Below are 22,926 nucleotides of genomic sequence, written 5' to 3'. Positions count from 1 at the left end.
AGCGGTTTTCAGTAATGGACTTTTCACGAAAATCGAACCCAGGATTCCTCTCAAAGTTTTCACCTATCTGGTCTGGAACTACCAGAAACAGCCAAAATCAGGCAATTTGGGATACCCTGTACAGTGTGATCTTTCGTGATGTAGATGACATTTTGTACGCCACTCGAGTAAAAGTAGCCTTTTGATATGATTAATCGTGAAGGAAGCTATCAGGAATCAACGAATCGCTGTTCGAATTCAGACTCTTAATACCCTGGTATTTATTTCTCATAAAAAAACGAAGTTATGCATTCGGCAGTAAAAAAATTTCCGTGTTCATATTAAAATACTAATCCGCTTTTTCTGAGCCGAAGGGTCTCTTAATCTTCTTATCACAATATCACGTAGTTCCATGAAAACGAGAGCACTTTTGAGTCAAATAGAGGCCCTATGATTGGGATATATCGCCGGAGGGGGCACCACTGTACCTTGGGGGAGATGCAACTCGTGCATGGGCAATACCGGAAGTAAATGCCGGATCTGCGTTGGGGACCGCTTCATCGAGAACCTGAAAAGAAAAAAATATGGTCATTATCATACCTTCACTGCACTGCACCTGTAAACTAAGCTGCTGGACTGTATAAACATTGCCCAAGTTTGACTCGGTGTAACTTCATTATTACTCTGCTGCTGATATGTAGATTTTCACCCCGATGCAAAAGTATTGTCCATTGTCTGAATACCACTGACGTACTGATTACTGATTGCTGGGTGTGTTGGACGGATAAACCCAAACCTGCCACTGCGACCAAGCGGTCTATTGTAGCACACAGGCAAGCTCATAGAGCTAGATCTCTCCCTCCAGTCCCATCCTGCCCAAAAAGGAGATGATGTCGGAGGGGGAGTGATTCTTGAGTTCCTCTAGGATCATCTTCGGAGAACCAAATACTCCATGTCTGACCCTGTCTGCCGCCGGGCAGTCACAGAGGATGAGCTTAATCGTTTCGTCCTCCTCTAAGCAGAGTCTGCAGAGCGGGTCGTTGAAGGCTGAGTTTTTTAAGATGGGCTCTGAGCCTATAATGTCCTGTGAAAGCCGCCATTATAGATCTCAGATTTGTTCTAGAAAATCCTAGCCAACGACTGGTGTATGGGCTGGGATGCACTGAAATAGCCCTGTGCGAGTGACGCAGTCCAGGACGGTTGCGCCAGTACTCCAGGACCTTTTTTCTTATCCAGCTGTTGTTTCGGTCCCTGATTAAGGAATTGGAAATTTCTATACTGGGTTCCGGGCCAATAAGCGTTGATGTTGCGCCTTCTCTGGCTAGAGCATCCGATGCATCATTGCCACTGAAGCCAGAGTGTCCAGGTACCCAAATCAGTTGCAGTCTGTTTAAACTTCCCAATTTGGAGAGTTTAGATCTGCATTCAAATACCTGTGCCGAGTTGCATTTGTCTGCCGCGAGAGATTTAATCGCAGCTTGACTATCCATTCGGATTTTTATTGATCTGCCCGCCAAACCAATGTTAAGCAAATGGCTTGCGCATAGATCAATGGCGAAGATTTCTGTCTGAAATGCTGTCGCCGACTTTCCCAGACTGGCACTGAGTTCAGTCAGCGGTCTACGACTGTAGACTCCGGCTCCAGATCCCTGACTGGTTCTGGAGCCATCAGTAAACCAGCAAGGTCCTTGTAGATAGAATGAACTAACGTAAGGTATTTTTTTCTCAATCCCTTCTTGTTGTACAGAATGTGAATGCGGGACAGCCAAAAATTTTCGCTTTTTGGCTAAGAATTTGGCATAGTTGTAGGCCTCACGAGAGTATTTTTGATGCTGTGTAGATTTTTAGTTCAACATCTCTGTACAGAGGTTTTTTATATCACTGAACTCCAATGTGTACCTATAGTTCAACAAAACTGCAGAAACTTTCAAATGAAATCAAGGTTTTCGCTTTTTTTATATCACATGTACCTCTCTGCAGGCATTAGCTTTTGATCAATTTCACCACAGAGTGTTCCTTGATGTATACTCCATTCACTTTTATTTTAGCACTCGGTTGGCCATTGAAATTTGACACATTTCACTCTGTATAGTACGAAAATGTGGGGTTATGAAGCTTGTCAAAACATTTCTGGGTTTTAAATCAACGCTATGTTGCCCGTTCTACGTAAAAGTCTCTGTTATTACGTATTTTATCACAATGTCGAATGTCTTCGGAAATTGATATTAGTTGTGGCAACGGCGTTATGACATTAACGAGTGCCAACCTTACTCTGCTCTAGTTACAAAAACTTGAGAAAATTATTTCATGGCCAACCGACTCCTAAAATAAATGTGAATGGAGTATAGTTTACAGTCAATCTCTGCTATTGTTTTTCGAATGAAAACGAATTTCACGATAAAAACGAAATTTCATAAGATTCCGTTATTTCCATCGAAACGTAATGTAGCCAGAAAATGACTCAAACATTTCGAGGTAATGACCTAACATTTGTGAGACAGTGAGACATTGACTGTTTCTAATAGCTCAGCTGAAAAGTGAAAATTTTTCGCTTCTCTTTATTCACACCCTCTACATCAAGGAACGCTTGAAAAAAATCCCTGTATAAGTTAATTAAAGACTAAGGAAGGTTCCTTCATACCACTGACCAAAAATCCAGCATCGTCAAGAAATGTCGAAGTTATAGCTTGAATATCGAGAAAATAGGGTGATTTGAAAATATGGCTATATTGCCTGCGAAATGTCGCAAAGATGTCCCGAGGTGTTGAGCTAACAATAATCCACCACGCATTAAAAAACCCTTCAAGGTCTTCTACTATTACCCTGTATAACAATAGGAGAAAAAAAAATACTGTGCAATAGTGGCATGCAGGCGAAGGATAAAGCTTTGCATCTGGGACTGAGAATCCAATATCACCTAAATGAAGTCAAACTCAGATAGATCGAAGATATTTATAAACAGAGTGAGTTTTTGACTTATACAAATATTTTAACAGAAGATAGTGTTGCGTTCAGCCAAAATACCCAATTTTCCGGATAAAACACAAATTTTTTATTTTTGAACATCAAATTACTCGAAAACGGCACATTATACGAGAAAATATACTTTTATTCTATAAAACGTTCAAATATACATTATATACAGTCCAACTTGGGTTGGGTTGTTTGAATTTTTGGTATTTTTATGGTACGTAACGGTCATGAAAACTGGAAGACATATATGTGTTCGAAAAAGATTCATCAAATAAATGAAAAACTATAGTTCGAAATTCATTTCATTCGATGAAACCGTTAGTGAGATAGAACAAAAAATAACATTTTTTATGGTTTTTCAACAGCTGTATCTTTTGAACCGAGACGATTCGAAAAAAATTGTGAAGGAAAAAGTGTTTACTTTGACCCCAAGAATCTACTGTTGTACTGTTGAAATATTTGTACAAGTTAAAGACTCTTCCTGAATATATACGGATACTTGACGCGTGTAAATACTTTTGTATGAAGGCACCAATGATGAATCTGAATCTGAATAAGATGATAATTTTCGAAATTTTTATTAATAATAAAATTTTTTTATTTTAGGATTGAATCATCAAGTAAGAATATTCTGAATTTAGGACGCAAAATCGTACGAAAAACAAATTAGATTTCTCACACTTACACAACATTGTTTCAACATTATTTCTTACTCAACAAAAGTAACTGCTTTCAGTCGCCTATTCGTTTTTTTTTTTTCATTCTTTCATTTCTCACATGGTGCTACATACATAATTTCTTTTTACAAAATATTGGTATGTTATTTTATTTGACATTGCTCTTTCCGTTTTTAATTTTTTTTTCATAGTTTTTTCGATGAAGGAAATACACACAGCTCTTTGCTGCATACCACCCTTTAAATATTCAAGTCTCATTTAGTCATTTGAGTGACTTTTCGGGTCTAGGGCAAAAATTATAGAGTTAGGTTAACTCTTTAATCTTTGGTCTAGGGCTTACCGGTTTCTCGATTTAGATGCGAAGCATCCACAATGACAGGAACAAACAGAAGTTTCTTCTATTTCTAGGGATGTGGTTTCTGTACAATGATGGCCAAACTGACCGCTGAGAATGGAGCCATTAGCTGTAATGACGTCTCCTTCCAAACGTACAGCACCAGCTAAAGCCTAGACGAATGAAAATATATCATTAAAACTAAACTAATTTGTGGTGGAACAATTACTTACTTGCATGGCTTGAGCCTCGTCCCTCCTTTCATCTTCCGTATTCATCGTAACAAAACGCAAAACTAGTAAATTTAATGAGGCTGCTACGATGGCCAATCCAAAGAGTATGAATATGAGGGCAAACATCACATATTCGGGCTTTTTGCTCAAGGCGTTATCCTTCTGCAACGCCACCTGAAAATAAAATACGAATGGAATGTTCAAGACTTATTTACGCCCAACACACTCGCCAGAAAGTTCTGAAGCAATGAAATATTTTTCATAATTTTCAGGGCGACAACTAGCGCTATCAATGAACACTCAATTCTTTTCAAGAAGAAAATATACCCTGTATCTCGTAAATGAGAGTTTTCTAGCCTAAAGAACTAGAAAGGGAAGGTAAACGAGGATGTATTGATATCTAGTTAGCCTAGACCAGTTCCATGCATAAAAAAATATTGTGTTATCATAGCAACATAACTCATTAGAAGTGTCAGTGTGAAGTTTGAGGTCAAAAAAGTAAATTGTGAAAATCGAGAAATTGGAGTATCGAGCAATCATCAAATACCTGTATTTAAAAGGATTAAGAGGTAAGCAGATTTACGAAGATATGCTTAATACCCTTGGTGATCAATATCCTCCGTATGCGACCGTGAAAATTTTTAATGCAAGCTTCAAAAGAGGTAAATTTTCCTTTGAAGATGATGACCGATCGGGAAGGCCAGTTTCTGTGTCAGTCCCCGAAAATATCGATGCAGTTCATTACATGATTTTATCAGACCGTCGAATTGGGCTAAAACGGATATCTGAAGCACTGAATATTTCATACGAGCACGTTCATCATATAGTTCACGTCAATTTGGACATGAGAAAAATTGCTGCAAAATGGATCCCCAAATGTTTGAATGTTGATCAAAAGCGTGCAAGAGTAGAAGCATCGCGTTCGATCTGTGCTCGATTTGAAAACGATGTAGACTTCTTAAACCGAATTGTTACTATGGATGAGACTTGGGTACATTTCTACGACCCAGAAACAAAGCAACAATCGATGGAATGGCGACACTCTGGTTTTCCAAGACCTAAGAAGTTTTGTGTCCAAAAATCTGCTCCAGTTTTTTGGAATTGCCATGAAGTAATCATGATTGATTTTTTGGATAAGGTTTAGAACAATAACCGGAGATTACTATTCGACATTACTGACCACTCTACGGGAAGGAATTAAGGAGAAAAGACGCGTAAAGCTATCAAAAGGTGTTTTGTTTTTGCAGGACAACGCCCTCACACAAATCTCATGTTGCCATGCAAAAAATTCGTGATTTAGGGTTTGAATTACTAGAACACCCCCCTTATTCACCAGATTTGGATCCATCCGACTATCATCTCTTTCCTCAACTGAAAAAAAGTTTAAAAGGTCGTAAATTTTCTTCCAACGAGGAGGATATCAAAGCTATGGAGGTCTGGTTTGCAGAGCAAGAAGAAACATTTTTTTTAAAGGTCTAGTGACGTTGCAGGTTCGCTGTAGTAAATGTATCCAATTAAGAGGAGAATATGTTGAGTAATAAAATATTTTGACATTGAAATTTTGTTTGGTTCTATAGTAGGCTAAGAATATTTCAATATATCCTCGTACGTAGACAAGAAAATGAACGAAACGTTTATGTCTGCCAACTTACCATATCACCAAATCCAATCGTTGTCAACGTGATGAAACAATAGTAAACAGAGTCGAAGTAGCTCCATCCTTCATACTTTGAAAAAGCTGCAGCACCACCGGCTATCGTCAGGGAGCTCAATGTTGTCACCACACAAATGAGGTCCAACTCGGAAGCGTTTGTATGACGGCAGTGTAATGACGACTTGACAGATCTTATGATGACGCTGAAGAAATAAATCGAATTGGGAGTTTGCAATGGTGAATAAAAACTCTATGAGATAACCCTGTCACGTATAGTAAATTGAAGTACCTTCTTATTGAAAGCTTGTTACTGCTTGAAATGAAAACACAGTCTGATCTTGTAGTAATGGCAGCTGGCAGGTGAGAAGAATCGAATCTTTGGAATATTAGGTTGGGAAAAAGTAGTAGATGTAGGTCTATCAACAAAATAAAATGCCTGCCAACGAACCATCAAACATCAGTTAAGTCAAAAATATACTTCTCCACAAGAGTTAGGGATATCGTATTCAATTGTTTTTAAAAGTATGTAATCTTCGAGAAAATCGCTGTAACATCATTTGAAACTCAATAACAACTTGAATCGATCCAATAAAAATCAGTATGAGACATTTCGTCAATCTGGTCGCCTTTTTTCTGAAGTTTGGTTCTTTGCATATGCTTCATGAATGTTCTTATTTTGAAATGAAGTCAGTTTATCAACGGCTTCTATTTGAAACGAGTTTTCTGAAAATGCCAAGACGTAAATCAACAAACGCCGATGCTAATAGGGCTATCGGAATGCTACAGGGCGGCCTAACTCAGGTTGTTGTAGCGGAAAGGCTCCAAGTCAGCCAAAGTGTGATATCTCGACTTTGGAATAGGTTCAGGGAGACAGGTTCCGTGTTGGAAAGACCAAGGCTTGGTGGGCGACGAAAAACAACATCTGCTCAGGATCGTTTCATCACCGTTTCGGCGAGAAGAAACCCTACATCTACGTGTAGAATGCTACGGAATACTCTTCAAAATGCAGATGGGGTCCAAGTTTCCATCAAAACCATTAGACGACGTTTGAGAGAGGTGAATCTAGGTTCTAGAGGTCCATTAAGAGGAGTTCCATTAACACGTGACCATAAGCGTCAAAGACTGGAATGGGCAAAGCAACATATCAATTGGAACGATCAATGGCGTAGTGTCCTTTTCAATGATGAATCCAGATATGGACGATTTTCAGATTCTCGAAGAATAAGGGTATGCACAATCCCACGCATACCCCGTAATCGTAGCTATGTCCAAGAAGTCCATCCATTCCGAGGGGGTAGTGTTATGGTATGGGCCGGGATATGTTTCAACGGACGCACAGATCTACACATTTGTGCTGAGAATATGACCGCCTTACACTATAGGGAGCATGTCATTGACAATGTTGTGCCAAATTTTCACGCTGCTATTGCTGAAACTTTTCAATTTCTAGACGATAACGCAAGACCGCAACGTGCAGCCATAGTTGAGAATGCGCGCGAGGAACTTGGTATTCCACATTTACCAATACCTCCGCACTCACCAGATTTGAATTGCATAGAACATGCATGGGATATGCTCCAAAGAAGATTAGATAATCATCAACTTACCCCAGAATCCTTAAATGATCTGAGAGAGCTTCTACCCCGTTTATGGAACCAAATTCCTCAAGAAATGTTCAACAACCTCGTGTGTAGTATGCAAAGAAGATGTCAAGCTGTTATTGATGCCCGTGGAGGCCATACAATGTATTGATCTTAAATGCTTGAATTCTCTGGGAATAAAATTTCGTTATTCTACTCGATTTTTCTTAACCACCCTGTCTACGCTACAGACCTACAGGCTAAAACTAATTTGCAACTTGAAATCATATCAATATGAATTTTCATCACAAAAATCTTATTTTAACTATATTTTTTTGCAATTTAAGTCAATATCCCTAACTCATGTGGAGCAGTTTATTTTCTCTACGTTACACCAAGGAAAACCAATGAGCTTCATCCACGAAATTATCTGAGGATTGCGATCGATTTTCGAAAGAACACTTTTCATCACTTCGAAGTTTAAAATGTTTTTTGGTCACTTCATTTTTCCCACTAGTTTATACTACATATTGACATATCGATCGCTTCTTGGGAAATGAATACCTGCTGAGCTTGTTGACTCTCTCTCCGATGCTTTGGAACATGACCAGGCCCAGAGGAATGCCAACCATGGCATAAAACATGGTGAAGAGTTTCCCGCCAACTGTAGCCGGGGTAGAGTGACCGTAGCCAATGGTGGTGAGCACCGTGGTTGCGTAGTAGAAGGCCCCGGTGAATTTCCACTGCTGTCCGGCTCTGTGAGGTTCCGACTTCAGGACAACCGTTTCCAAGATGCGAAAATCCTCGTTGGTTATGTTGTATTTTTTACGAACAATTGCTTGGATTTCTGCAATGAAAACGAATAGATTCGTCAAAGTAGGTAGTTCCTTTATAAATAGTGTGTAAAAAGTATGGCGCAAAATTCATATCCTCAGTATTTAGTTTTTTGTAGAAAATGCCCGAACAAGGTCAATTTTGTTTCAAATTACTCAACTTTTCACGTATAATTGAGGAGTTTGTCATAAACATTCTACGATGGATGGAGGGTAGGTGAGTTGATTTGAATGGCAACCCTAAACCCTAACTTTTGGAAATGAAAGTACCTTATGTTGCTGAGGAGAGAGGATGTTTTTCGTTGGTTATTAATTGATGAAAGATTAAAGAACTCATCAGGGCGCGTCTTTGACTCGTACAAATATTTCATCAGTAGATTCTTGAGGTCAAAAGACACATTTTTTTCCGATTCTTTCTGAATCGGCTCGGTTCAAAAGATACAGGCTGTTGAAAAACCATATAAAAAAAAAATATTTTTAGTTCTCTCTCGCAAACGGTTTAATTGAATGAAATGAATTTCATTATGAAAATTCAAAATGGCTATATTTTTTTATCAGGGCCGAATCGGAAAAAATGGTATAGGTAAAAAAGTATTTCTCTCGACCTCAAGAATCTACTGTTAAAATATTCGTACGGGTCAGAGACTCACTCTGTTATTAGAGTTCATTCATTTTTGTATTGATTTTATTTTCAGATTTATCAATTACTACCTCACGAAAAAGCATATTTTTGATAACACTAAAACATTAGGTATCACTGCTAAAGTATTTGTCATATACCTTAAAAAAGGAAAAATTCAAATTAAATGAGTTTAACCATTTCATCCCTACAATAAGAAAGGGTTAATAAAACCCCATTCTCAGAAACAAATAACATAACGTCTCTCCATTTCTAGCACAAATAGTTGAGTGTGCCAATTAAAAAACTTCCTACACCTCGTTAAGTGAGCATGACAGAGTCACAATTATACCAGAAAAGTGGCATAAACGAACTATTCTGAACAAAAATGCTATTACTGTTCAATTTTTCTTTCTCTGTCCCGATATATAAATTTTACTTTTTCTCATTCTGTATAGTTTTTGTGCACAAAAGTGTGTGTACTTAGTCTTCCTAAATCTTTATATAAAATAAAAAACCCAATCAAATTTCTTATATAGTAGTTTATAAAAATAAAATAAATAAAACTAACGATTGTATATAATACTACACATGTGCCAAATTTTTAAAAAAATTTCTTGAATATACCTAAATTTAATTGAATGATGACAAATATGATAATCTTAAAGTTGTTTGGTTTTGTAAAAGATTGGATATCTAGACTAAAATTTGTCATATACAGGGTGACTGGTGGCGTAAGGGACAACGGCAAAGTGGAGATAGCGGACCTCAAACGAGAATTTGAGTTTTAAATGTCCCGTAAGCGTATTCGTTTCGGAGATATAGGGTGATTTATGAAAAAATGCTAAATCTATAAATTCCCATATTTTCGTTAATATGGTAGAATTTTGGCTGACATTTCACAAGCTTGTTCCTATAGGCATTCACCGTCAGCACAAAAAAAAAATAGAAAAGATTGCAGACCCGTAATCAAAAATTTCAATTCACTTGTCAGGTGAGAAATATCACACGGTATATGAGATAAAAGAAATTCAAATAGGAATTTGAGAATAGCGGAAAAAACTGATGGAAGATCTGTTTTTTGTTTGAATGGCACAAATTTTCTATTGTTTTCATGATATGTTGAAATCAGAATATTACAATATTTTTATATTCACATCATGAAAAATAATATTTCTGATAGAACAAACACTGAATTCAAGGCGCTAGAATGAGTCTGGCTTCAAATATTCCTTCAAATCTTGAAATCCATTTTTATTATCGAAAATCATTATTTTCTTCAATATTCTGTTGTTTGCTAAAGAAATTCATATGTTGGATGAAAGAATGTTCTAACCTACTCAGAAACTGTTAAAAGAAAATTTGTCCTAATAAAGTTGACATTATTAATATTATTTGTTGGAAACATACGAGGCGGATTATTGTTCTACATTTTTCAGTTCAGTAGAATGAGCTGGAGTTCTGGGAGTAATTAAAGTAAGTCAAACTTATCTTAGGCGAGATGTGAGGGGCGTGGTGAGAACAGCTCTGTTAGGGGACACAATAGACCTTGGGGATGCCGTGAGATGTAACTATCAACTATTCTTTGACTCGAATTAAGTGTTTTTGTTTTATCAGGATATTATTTTTCATGATGAGAATATAAAAATAATGTAATATCTTGATTTCAACATATCATAAAAACAATAGAAAATTTGTGCCATTCAAACAAAAAACAGATCTTTCGTCAGTTTTCTCAAATTTCTATTTGAATTTATTTTATCTCATATACTGCGTGATATTTCTCACCTGACAAGTGAATTGAAATTTTTGAATACAGGCCAGCAATTTTTTCAATTTTTTTTTTCTTGAGCCGACGGTGAATGCCTGTAGGAACAAGCTTGTAAAATATCAGCTGAAAATTTACCACATTAACGAAGATATGGGAGTTTATAGATTTAGCAATTTTTCATAAATCACCCTATATCTCCGAAACGAATACACTTATGGGACATTTGAAACCCAAATTCTCAATCAGTTTGAGGGCCTCTATCTCCACTTAGCCGATGTCCCTTACGTCACCAGTCACCCTGTATATCTATAGATTAATTCGTTGAAGAGATCCAATTATTCTTCAATTACTACAAAATTAATCTTACGGTGAATTCTAGTTTATTTTCACAAATTCTTACACTTTTTTATCACCATAACCCGAAATGTTCAATGTGCTCAAGGTCGGTAGAACCAGCAGATTATTTTTTATACTCCATCACATTGGCGCACCCAGGAGGGGGGCACGAGTATACGTGCACGAATAACTGACTTTGCCAAGGTAAAACCTTAAAAAACTCCTCCGGAACTACATTCATCAAGCATGCAGCTATATTTTCCAGGTTAAATGAAGAAGCTCTTACCTATGTTGTCTGGAAGGAAGGCTGGAAACGCACCGGATGCAACATTTTGTTGCGAGACGTTGCGGGATGTTGCGAGATGTTGCAAGCTCCGCATTTTCTTCAGAATCAAATGGGACGGCACGCACCGCTTGCAACACGGGTTCGAAACGTTGCGAGACGTTGCGAGATGTTGCGAGGTGTTTCGCATCAAATTTAGTAGGTGCTCTACCGAAGGTTCGAACTGATCGAATGCAACATTTTGTTTCGAGATGTTGCAAGCTTCTCGTTCCCTTCAGAATGAAATGGGAAGAAAGTTGTTGCGAGACGTTTCGCAACAAAAAGGCGAAGCAGCCCTGCCGAAGAGGTTGCAACATTCACCTTGCAACATACTAGAGGATTGATCTATTGATCGAACTTCTGTTGTCCAGATGATGAGTAGAAATAATACAAACTATACTTTAGTCAATAGTTGATTTAGGTCACTTTTTGCTTTTACATTATGAGGCATACTGTATCTCATTGCGTCACCAATGCAAGAAAATTTTTACCTGTACTATTCAGTGCAGTTAATGTTTTTATTTGTTTCTCATTTGTAAACGTCAGTTTCCAAAAACACAATATTAATCAAGAAAGTCACTAACTTGTAAAACTGACAGTTATCTTGCAAAGTTTTTACAAGTTAGTAGTATTATTTACATTAGAAAATTTTGTTTGGTCGTCATATATGTTGAAAATCATGGTACAATTGTTATTTCCAGTAACAAAGATTTTTGATGATGAAAGAGTTGATACTGATAATGATGAACCATCTGTTGACTCAGAAACTGCTGAACTCGAGGACTGCAGAACATTTGTACTCTCCTTACTACCAAATAATTTGCTAGACATTTCGATTTTTTTGTTGACCGAATCATCGACATAACTCATCGCAATTTCGGTGGTCTTCCACCCTCCTGCACGCTTTAGTGCTAAAATATCTCCACCCGAATCCGCAACCATAGTGGCTCCAGTTCTGCGAAAAGAGTGGCCGGTGTATAACTCTGGGTCTTTTAAACCTAAATATTTCGCTATTTGCTTTGGGACACCACCAATAGTGTGCTGGCCAGCATTAAGGGAAATGCACTTTCCATGTCGGTATGTCGAAAAAAATCTTAGGCTTTCTGTTCCAGGAGGCCGAAGATTTACATATTTTCTGTATAACATGCAGGGCTTGAAGCTGCAGCCATCATCGGTTATGGTGAATCTTCTTGTTGTTAAATTTTTTGTTTGCCGCAATGTCACAATAACGTATTTTTCCATATCTTCTACTTCATTCATGTTTAAGGAGAGAATTTCGTCACATCGACAACATCCAAAAATCCCAAATATTGTTACAATTTTCGCCAGCAATCACTGGTCATCAGGAGCATGTAAAAGAAATGGTTCAGCCTCTTCTTTACTTAATACCTTGGCCTTTTTTGGCGTATAACGCTCATTTTTTCGTTTCAGAAACGCTATTACCTTTTGAAATCTGCAAATGACAACTAAACGTCATATTTTTCAATAAATTTTTTAAGGAAAACAAACTTGCGAACAGGGGCATTCTCTTTCATTTCCAAGCAGCTTTTCAGCATAGATCATTTTGCCCATAAAGTATTAGGGTTGAATATAGCTGATAGTTGATTCAAGTAGACCAACAAAAGAGTTACCCCAATCACACTATTTTTGTTTTTCCACTTTTTGAAGTCGTCGTATTCTCGCTCGTACCTTAAAGCTGATTTTGCAGGTAATAAACTTGAAGCTACACTGCTGGCTGCCTGAATAATTTCTTTGGGTACATTCATTTTCGCTTTCGCCAAAACAAATGTAAAGAAAAATAAACAGACATGTTCATGGCAACGCTTCTATAGCTTACGACATTTGCGACAAATTATTGAGATTTTTTTGGAATTTATCTAACCTTTTCACAAATGAGAAACAAATAAAATATAAAACAATACACGCAAGGTAACGGGTTTGACTGGCTCAAGGAGGTGAAAACCTTCTTACCTTGCTAGTAATGTTATATACTATAGGACATTTCTCAATAGTCTTCATGACCTCCAAACTCTCCGAAATAATAATAATTATGAATAATAATTATAATATGAATAATAATAATAACTCGTATCTTGCTTGCGAATTTTTTCTTTGATTAAACTCAAAAGATGGTCGAAAGTTGCGATGTTCATTCGGCAATAGTTATAAAATTTCTCTGGATCATTCCTGAGCTCTCCAATGAATCCCAGTATGTTTCTTTTTTTCTTTAAAGGATGTATCCGAGTCTTCTTTTCAGGTTCCAGTAAATGAAGAAATTGCCATATAAGGATATTCGGGTCCATTTTCTATCGTATACAAATTAATTCACCTCGAAAACAAGAAAGTCGAAATACGTGTGATCCTGTTAAACTTCAGAAATACAGTAGGAAAAATTTGTTGCAACCGAAATGTTGCAAGCGAAAGATAGTTAGATTTTAGCTTGCAACATTTTGTTGCGAGACAAAATGATGCGCAACGTCTCGCAACAAAATGTTGCATCCGGTGCGTTTCCAGCCTAAGGCTTCGAAAAGCTATCGGCGTCAAACGAACGTTTTTTTCTAAATCAGTCTCAAGAGAATAAAAAAAAAGTTTCCATCATCAACAATCAATCAACTGTTCCTAACCTTGAAGAACGATCTTCCTTTGATTTTCCGTCTTGGACTCGAGAGCATCAAAAACTGCTGCCCCGACAAGAAGATATGTAAACGTACAAACGATGAGAGATAACGTCCGAACGTTTTGCTTCTTCATTCTCTAGCGCGCATCATGCTGGGGCTGGGGGGCTCCCTCGCCGCTAGCTCCCTTCTGCGCGCCACTGCCAAACCCGTATCTTCCTCATCTTTTCTCCTGAAAAAGAATTTTTTGAAATAAATCATTCCATCAAAAATCGTATACAGGTGGCCTCTAATCGTTTACGGAGAACTGATCATAGGATTTTTCTGAAAATTTGGATACTATACAGGATGTTTTCAAAGGTGAGGCTTTTTTTGACAGAAGTAGAACTCATCAAAATAATAATAACTTCTAGTACGGGACTGTGGAAGGTGACTCCGGCATCGCAAAAACGAAGCAAAACATAAACATATGGCTGGACAATTAATGGTTCAGTACCAAGTTCATCGGATTAGATGCATCAGGTCATTTCTAAGAAAATCATAATTGTTATATAGTGCAATTTAGGGTGAAAAAAAAATGTAGAAAATCGAGGCAGTTTCTTGAAAGTGCTAATGTTAGTTATGTTGAAAAAGTGCTTTGATATTTCCCCATTTCATCCCATTTTTACGACGATTGTTGGAATGTTCGAACAAAAAGATGTGATGCCCACTGTGAAAAAATTCGTGAATAATTTAGAAGAATTTTATTGGTGAGATTTTGAAGTATTATTCTATTTTTTACACTTGTGTCTTAAGTCTCTTCTGTCAGTTGGTATCGAAATGAGCCATTTCATAAAATCGTGTAAGTAACTAAAAAATAATGAGAATAATTCGGCAATCCTAAGTTTCCATTTTCATTACCACGTAAATATCGAACGAGCCAATATCCTAAACGAAACAACATGGTCGAATCAGGAGGTCGAATCATGCGATAATTCAGCTAACAAACGGTCTAGGGTCGTATTAAGATATATTTCAGTAATCATTTTCAATTTTTTTTTCAACTTGGTCATTTTGAAAGTTTTGTATAGGTGATTTTTGGTGAAACGCGACATTCTGACCAGTTCTACCTTCTGTTGAAAAAAGCCTCACCTTCAAATACACTCTGTATAGACTTTACGGTTCTGATATATCTGACTGAAATACACTGCGCAAAAAAATTAACGCACATTCTGAAAATCTCAATTTTAATGAAAGTTAACTCTACATTGACTTTATAATTTATTTTTTATGTTCTCTCGGGAAGGCTTTGAACGAAACAAGACACATTAAATGGAAGAAAAATTCAGGATTTCACCGAATCTTATGTGAATGAAGAGAAATGAACAATTTTCAAAATACTGAAATGCTGATAAGTAATTTAATACTTGGTATTTCCACCCCTTGCTTTAATTACAGCTCGGCAACGACGGTATTCATACTCAAAATGAGAGATCTTAAAATGTTCTGATCTAATCCTTCCCAGATTTATCCGAGTTGGATTTCTAAGTCTTTAAGAGTAGCTGGATGATTTTCTGAACTTCTCAGCCTTCTAGTGAGGTTGTCCCAAACCTGCTCAATCGGATTGAGATCTTGACTTCTTGCTGGCCATTCCATTCGAGAGACTTCAACCTCTTCAAGGTACTCCTAAACGATGCGCGCACGATGGGGTCTGGCATTATCGTCCATAAAAATGAAATTTTCACCAATGTATGGGGCAAATGGCACTACATGCTCTTCAAGAATGTTCCTTATATACTTATCAGCATTCATAGCTCCATTATCAACGACTACAAGGTCTGTGCGAGCAGTCAAAGATATTCCACCTCATACCATAATCGATCCTCCCCGAAACCAGTAGTATTCAGGAAATTGCACTGAGCATATCTTTCATGTGGACGTCTGTATACAAGGGAACGTCGATCACAATGGTAGAGGCAGAATCTAGACTCATCTGTGAAGAGAACTCTTTCTCAATCGGCCTCTTCCCAATGGATATGCTCTCTCGCAAAATCCAAACGCGCCCTTCGATGGGCTGGGGTAAGAGCTGGGCATAGCGATCGAGTGTAGAAAATCAAACGAAAGAAAAACTATTGATCACTAGAATTGATCGAGAACAACTGATTTTAGAATGGAGCCAATACATTCAAAATCTGATAATATCATCTTTTTTTATTCCTGCTGGGGAAAAACATCTGTATTGAAGAAAACCGTTGAAAGTGGATAACATATGCATGCATAATTCTGATAAAAATAATTATAATTGAGAACACCTTCAGTTGTAGAATAAATTTGAGATTTCCATAATGTGCGTTAATTTTTTTGCGCAGTGTATTTTCAATGTTACGACATTGTCGCTTATACAAAAAATACTACAAACTTCGTTATTTCGAATGGGACACCCTATTTATTAACTTTTTTCGCTTCTCTATTCCATCTGAGTATTTTTGTCTAGTACTTCCCTATCTTAACCTGATACTTTCGGAGGTATTAACGGCTTTCCACTGAATATTTGGATTGGTGAAAATAAATATCTACATTTTCTTCAGCATAATTTGCCTCAGCATCTAGAAAATGTCCCTCTGAATATCAGACAGAGAATATGGATTTTTCTCTTTCCCACTGGCAACGAAATGTTCGTGCCATTTAAATAATGTATGTCCAAATAGGTGGATAGGGCGTGGTGGACGAATTTTTTGACCGGATCTGCGATTTCGCTCTTCGGAATCATTAGAAATTCTTGTTGTATCATGAGACTGGCGGAGACTGTTAAAGAACTGATACATCGCATAGAAATTGCTTGTGAAGTTATTCGCGCGGACAAACATCAAACATCATTGTGTCGCTCATTAATTAGGCCAGAGGAGACTTTGCGCACTTCCAACGAATGGTGACCACGGACCACAGAAAAATTTCTGTGAATAATTTTAGAGGTGTGTTTTTAAACTTCGGAGATAAATTGACATATTATTATGTAATATGTAGCTCTCGATTGTAGGTCGCGTTGGGATCATAAAAGTAACACAAGATCAAGGGAACTTTTAGCAGGATATATTTGATTTTAATGATTTTTTCGACTTAGTTATTTAAAAGTTTCATACACGCAATGGAATACTATATGCATGTTAGAAATTTCTGAGCTTTCAAGTCGTGGTGCAGTTGTCTCTGATTTGTTCCACCTGACATTTTTCCCACTGAGACAGGTGGTAAGGAGTGCCAAGGACAAAATGAATCCACATTAGCAACCGGCTATTTATAGACTACCTTGCGATTGCGGTAAGGTTAACATAGGAACAACCAAAAAAGTCACAAAGATCACAAAAGAGATGACACTTAAGTTAGCCCTCGCAAAGTATAGATACCTTGAAGGGTCGACGCAACATCATATTTTTGAGAACACCCTATAGATATCTCCTAAAATGCCTACAACAGTTGAAAGTTGTGGGCGAAACGTTAGGTGAAATACCTAAGATGTCTAAAACTCTGGTGTATTCACTGATTCGATTTTGTTTTTAATTTCGTGGGGATATCGGATCAGTTTCATTTTTCCCAATGTAGGTAGCGCTGTTCAGAATTTGACAGAGCATTGTCAACTGATATTTGAAAATTATTTGAATATTTTCGTACGACTTACGAATATGTTGTATTTATAAGCGATTTTTGGTGTGTGAAAATGTATTAGTTTCAAGAAAGGGATGTAGAACATTCATTTACTCAACAATACAATCAAGAACTACAGCTAAGAATTCGATGTTGTTGGAATTTGAGGCAGAACCAAATCAGATGAATGAACATTCGGGGCGGATATAGCTAGGTTTATGGCAACTTCAGCAATATTTCAAAGAAACTGTATTGGAAATACGTAATGTGAATTGCGGGCATGTATTGAGAAACAGAAATACATAAATCTATTCTAGTCTGTTCTTCAAATATTCTTCATGAGTAGATATAGTGAAAATTTCCTTTCCGTCAACTGAATATATTGGACATTTGACCAATCAACTGTGTTTTATTAAAATCATATTGAATTACCCCCCTCATGAATTCAATTTGTGAAACGGAAATTATCTTGAAGAAAAATAGTAAATACTCCTTCGAACCCTCATTCAATAGTGTTGAAATATTGACAGATTTGTTTTTGCAACAGCTGACAAAATGAGCCAGTTCATATTTTGAATTCGTTGATCGATGTTCGATATCAACGCAAAACAAAATAAAACGGGAGAGTATCATTGGACTTCCTTTGGTAGAACAAGGATAGAACGAAGCAAATGACATGGTGGCGCCGCCACGAAACTGATCCCATATCCCCGATTTTCTGAAATGTTGATGCTTGCAAAAAGTGACAAGTGCACACACCAGTGTTTTAGACATCTTAGAAATACCTAAGAAGCTTAAAAATTTTGATAGAATCATAGCAACCACAAACGATCTCGATTGTCAACGGCAATTCATGATATTCCTTGATCAATGTCATCTAAACTTCATTTGAATAATTTTTACCTTTCATTTTAATTTCTAGTTCAAATCAAATTTCCCGTGATGAACGAGAAAAAATTTCGTTGAGAAATATTAAAATCTAAATCTTCATGATAGATATTGCACATGATTTGTTCCGTTTGTTACAAAATAGAAATGAGGAAAATTTAATGGGTCTAAATGGTATCCAATATTTTCTCATGGATTAATTTCACTGAGGAAGTTTGCATTTTCCTGATCTCCTCGGCGTTTCACTAAAATTGCTCGTTAAATATTCATAAGATAATTATGGAGGATGTTCAGAAAGCAGTTAGTTTCAAAGGATTTGTCCTCTGTCGAAGGAGCTTTGATAACCGCGACTTCACTTACAGGCATGCTTTAATATTTCATTACGTTTCGAATAAAGTGTATTGCTGTGATCATTTAAAAGGATACCCTTGGTTTTATGATTTTTATTTCCTTTCATTCAATCTTCTCTAATACAGGGTGGGCAAAATTCGCTGTCTACTGAGGGGATCTCGAGAACTATAGCAGCTACAAGAGAACGGATGACACATTCTCTAGCTGTTTTTTCATGACTAATCAAATCTGAAAACAGAATCGGCCTATCATTTTTAGATTTCGAGTTATAAACAAATATTGAGATTTCGACGATTCCGAAAAGTTCTTATAACTTTTTTGTCTTTGAAGTTACAGATCTGAAACTTGAACCTTCTTAGGTACTTTCATACGTAGAATCTACTGACAAAAGATTTTTTTCCAATTCAAAAATAACAAATTCAATAAAAGTTGGCATTCAAAAAAATGAAACTTCACCTAATGATTCAAAACAAAAAAATATTTTGAGCTCATCAGTGTATTCGACGTAAAAAAGTGTCTGTAGAAGGTTCAAATTTCAGATTTGTAACTTCAAAGACAAAAAAGTTATGAGAACTTAACGAAATTGTCAAACTCAAAAACGGAGTATCGTAGGAGGTTGCGGTTTTTACCATTCTTTGTTTCTCTGAAAATGAGCTCGGAAATGTGTCATCCGTTTTCTCCTAGCTGCTATAGTTCTCGAGATCCTCTCAGTAGATAACGAATTTTGCCCATCCTGTACATTCCTTCATTCAACAACTGAAAATCCACTACTTGATTCATAAGTGTACCTCACAGTATTTTTACACATGATAACTTCTGACAGATAACCCATCGGGCAGAGGGTGAAAGAGAACCATACGTCGGAGTCAGAAATATGCACCCAAATATCCATTTCGCCTACTAGTTTCTCAGATACTGAGTGTTTCCTGAAAATCGTGCACATTCAAAGTCCTAAACTTAATTTCTTAATTCTTGAATCGATTTGGATGATATTTTGCAAGCCCTCCACAAAAAATATAATTTTTTGAGACCCCACCGGTTCAACTGCCAAACACAGGATTTGTCTTTCTATAAGGAAGCATTTAAAAAAAAAATCAAAAATTGTGCATTCCCTAAAATTTTGTCACTAGACTTTAGGAGCTCCTTTTTTCCACGACGATTTAGGTAAGATTCGAAATGGAAAAGTAAAAGCACTTTGAGTCAGAAGGTTATACCATTGATTTTCTTGAAATGTATCAATTTGGAATTCTGTATCGACAAGAAACAAAAAACGAAGAATTTATCGAAAAAAACCCAGAAGCCTCGCAAGTGAAGCTCATTTAAATATGTCAGTGAACCACCCACTTCTAAAGGCAAATGCCTCTAGACATTAATAAATTAAGACGGTTAGATCAGAAAGTAAAAATGACTATTTTATGTACGATTCGTACATATTTCTAGATCTATTGAAAAAACTCATGTGAGGAACATTTCCCAAGTGAGTATACAGGGTGAAAAAGAATTGTTGCGAAACAATGCAAGGGATGATTCCTTGTCAAAATAAAGTGTGGATCTTTCATATACATTTTTTTTCTGGGCAGCCCCTGCATAGATAGAGCGCTCTAATGATGGCACTTGACAAGATGTTTTTAAGAAGCCAAAAAACTCATAGAAATGAAATTGAGCAGACATTTGATCAGAGCGAGAAGTAACGGCTCTTGAGAAAAAAAATGCATCAACAGGTAAGTAGCATGAGCCGTATAGGCTGGAATTATCTTGAAACTTAAATTTACCTAGTAAGCGGATATCATGCTGACATTAAAGGGGGACACTAACAAATTTGTTTCCCGCTGTCAAAGAACCTCTGCTCACTTTAATTTATGTCAGTTTTCCATCAGTTTCTAAGAAAACATCAAAAATTGCTTTTCAGGTACATTCTATTTTTAGGAGGCTGTATCTAAGCATACAAAATATTTTTTTATGAAAGACACACACTATTTTTCGACTAGGACACCTCTTATATTTTGTCCCAACAACCCTGTATACACGTATACTCAACTTTTGTTTTTGGACACTGTATACATTTTTTTAATTAATACAGATATCTTTCAATGAATATTTATCTGCTCACTCAATTCGAGAACCCTTTGAAAATTAATCATCAAAATCTTATTTGTCGCATAAAACCTTAACAGTAAAATTATTAAAAAACAAATAAGGTTAATAGGTAACATTGAAAGCCTTCAAATGCTCCCAAGATAGTAACTACCAATTTTTCATCAACTTTCGAATAACAACATGAACATTGTCCCAAGGCTACTGCCCCAATAATGGGCACTTGACGTGAGCTGTGAGGAAATTAACCCCTTAAAGGGGTTAGCGGATGTCGTCAACATGAACTGATATCATTTATAGTCTGCATCATTAATATACGTATTTGGAATTTTCCTTTTTCTTCAATACTTGAATGTTTTGTGTATTTAACAATAACCTTTTTCTTCATTTGAAACAATTATAGGTCCATTTGAATTATGTGCAAAATTACAACAATTTTTACTTCTATCAGACAAATAAGAATTTAATCGTGAATTCCATAAATAGAATAGAAATAGAAGAAAAAGAAGTAAAGTAATATGATAGCAGGGTGCCTCGCATAATATATCTACAACCGCTCTATAACAGAATAACTTAATTTTCCTCTTATTCACCAAACCACTTCTTCGGATCCTTCCCTGCTGGGCACAGTTATTTTTACCTGTGCTGAGCTGCATCCGGAAAAACCCCCGCACCTACTGGACTCGGCTCTCCGGAAAAACCAGAAGGAAAACCACTACGGGCATCACTTTTCAACAGCGAATCGATCCGATCTTACATGTTTTTTGTTATCGTTTCCTTAATAGGTCACTTTTGGGGTTTTATTTACGAAAACTACTATGCAGATTGAAGAACTGAAACGTACACGAGGTTTCGCGATCGATAACGACGTCGCAGTGACGTAACGGATTCATCTCTCACAGATTCATCTCCGTATCAGTTGGCTGTGGATGGACCGCACGCAGGGGCGGGAAATTCGAAATTTAGCCGCAGTGGATGGGGGTGTTCCCGGAAACATCGACTGATGGAAATTTTGTAGGGGCTGGATTATTGTTCGATTCGACTCTCACTTACATGCTCATTTAGGGCATTTTCCAGTCACAAATCCTTCTGGTTTGTTATTTACTACCAATTCATAAAAATATCCCTCTCTGGAATTTTCTCAATGAATGTTTTATTGATTTTTCGAACCACATAAAAGAGGAATTGACGTGAAATAATTTATAATGGACAATTTATTGTAGGATTTAGTCGGTCTTCTTCATCATTTTGGATTAATCATTTCATATAATCTCTCATTTTTAACCGAAGAAGTCGTCTATTCAGTAACACTTCGTCCATTACAAGAATGGGAAAAGGAATATACAATACACTTACCAAAATTTCAAAGTTAATACCCTTAAATGGTACACAGATGGTTCAAATACCACCATAGAAGCTGGAGCTGGAATACACTTCTGCTCCTGCTCCTGATCGAGTGTTTTTCAGGCGGAAAAAACTTCAATCGAAAGATGCGTAGACATATGCCTACAAAGAAACTGTCAAGGATGTGACATGGTGATCCATTCTGATAGTCAAGCACTGAACTCCTTTGTAATCGACCAAGTGTTCACTATCGTTCCTGCTCGAGTGTTTTCCAGGTCAAAGATGTGCCATAGTGATATTAATAATAATAATCTTCATCAGTCCATTTAGACATAGCTACAATTATGTATAGAGCAGGTCAAGTGTTTACATCAACAAAAAACAATGTGCACGCATTGAGTTTCAACAAAACAAAATATAAAAACAATAAAGAACAGATCTCTAGTCCACAATCATCAAAGTATGCATCAACAATGTAATAGGCCTTATGTAAGAGTATCATTTTCACTTTATTTTTATAATGCTTCTCATTGAATAGGGTGGAACAATGGTGCAAGATTAATAAATTGTCTCTCAACATAATGAAGTCTCATGTTGTCATCTAGTCGAAAATCCAACCTTATATATTTCATTTATGAAATTAAAACGGAAATCATTGAACGCAAGTCAGAAATTAAGGATTTGGGTATAATCTCTCAAAACAAT

General features: G+C 36.7%; 1 protein-coding gene across 1 annotated transcript; it reads right to left on the bottom strand.

Annotated features, from left to right (window-relative positions):
- Positions 1-113: 113 nt before the first annotated feature.
- On the bottom strand, positions 114-21,728 carry LOC123315539 (two pore potassium channel protein sup-9). The gene is made up of 7 exons (XM_044901272.1): positions 21,518-21,728; positions 13,936-14,158; positions 7,995-8,277; positions 5,849-6,053; positions 4,197-4,370; positions 3,970-4,136; positions 114-547 (listed from the first exon to the last, which is right to left on the bottom strand). Exons 2-7 carry the CDS (start codon positions 14,060-14,062, stop codon positions 415-417), a joined length of 1,089 nt encoding a protein of 362 aa, XP_044757207.1. The 5' UTR covers positions 14,063-14,158; positions 21,518-21,728; the 3' UTR covers positions 114-414.
- Between the last annotated feature and the right edge of the window lie 1,198 nt (positions 21,729-22,926).

Source organism: Coccinella septempunctata, chromosome 1 (genome assembly GCF_907165205.1).
Source record: "Coccinella septempunctata chromosome 1, icCocSept1.1, whole genome shotgun sequence".
NCBI classification, from domain to species: domain Eukaryota; kingdom Metazoa; phylum Arthropoda; class Insecta; order Coleoptera; family Coccinellidae; genus Coccinella; species Coccinella septempunctata.
Note: the sequence above shows the minus strand (reverse complement) of the source record. Positions and strands in the feature narration are given on the sequence as shown.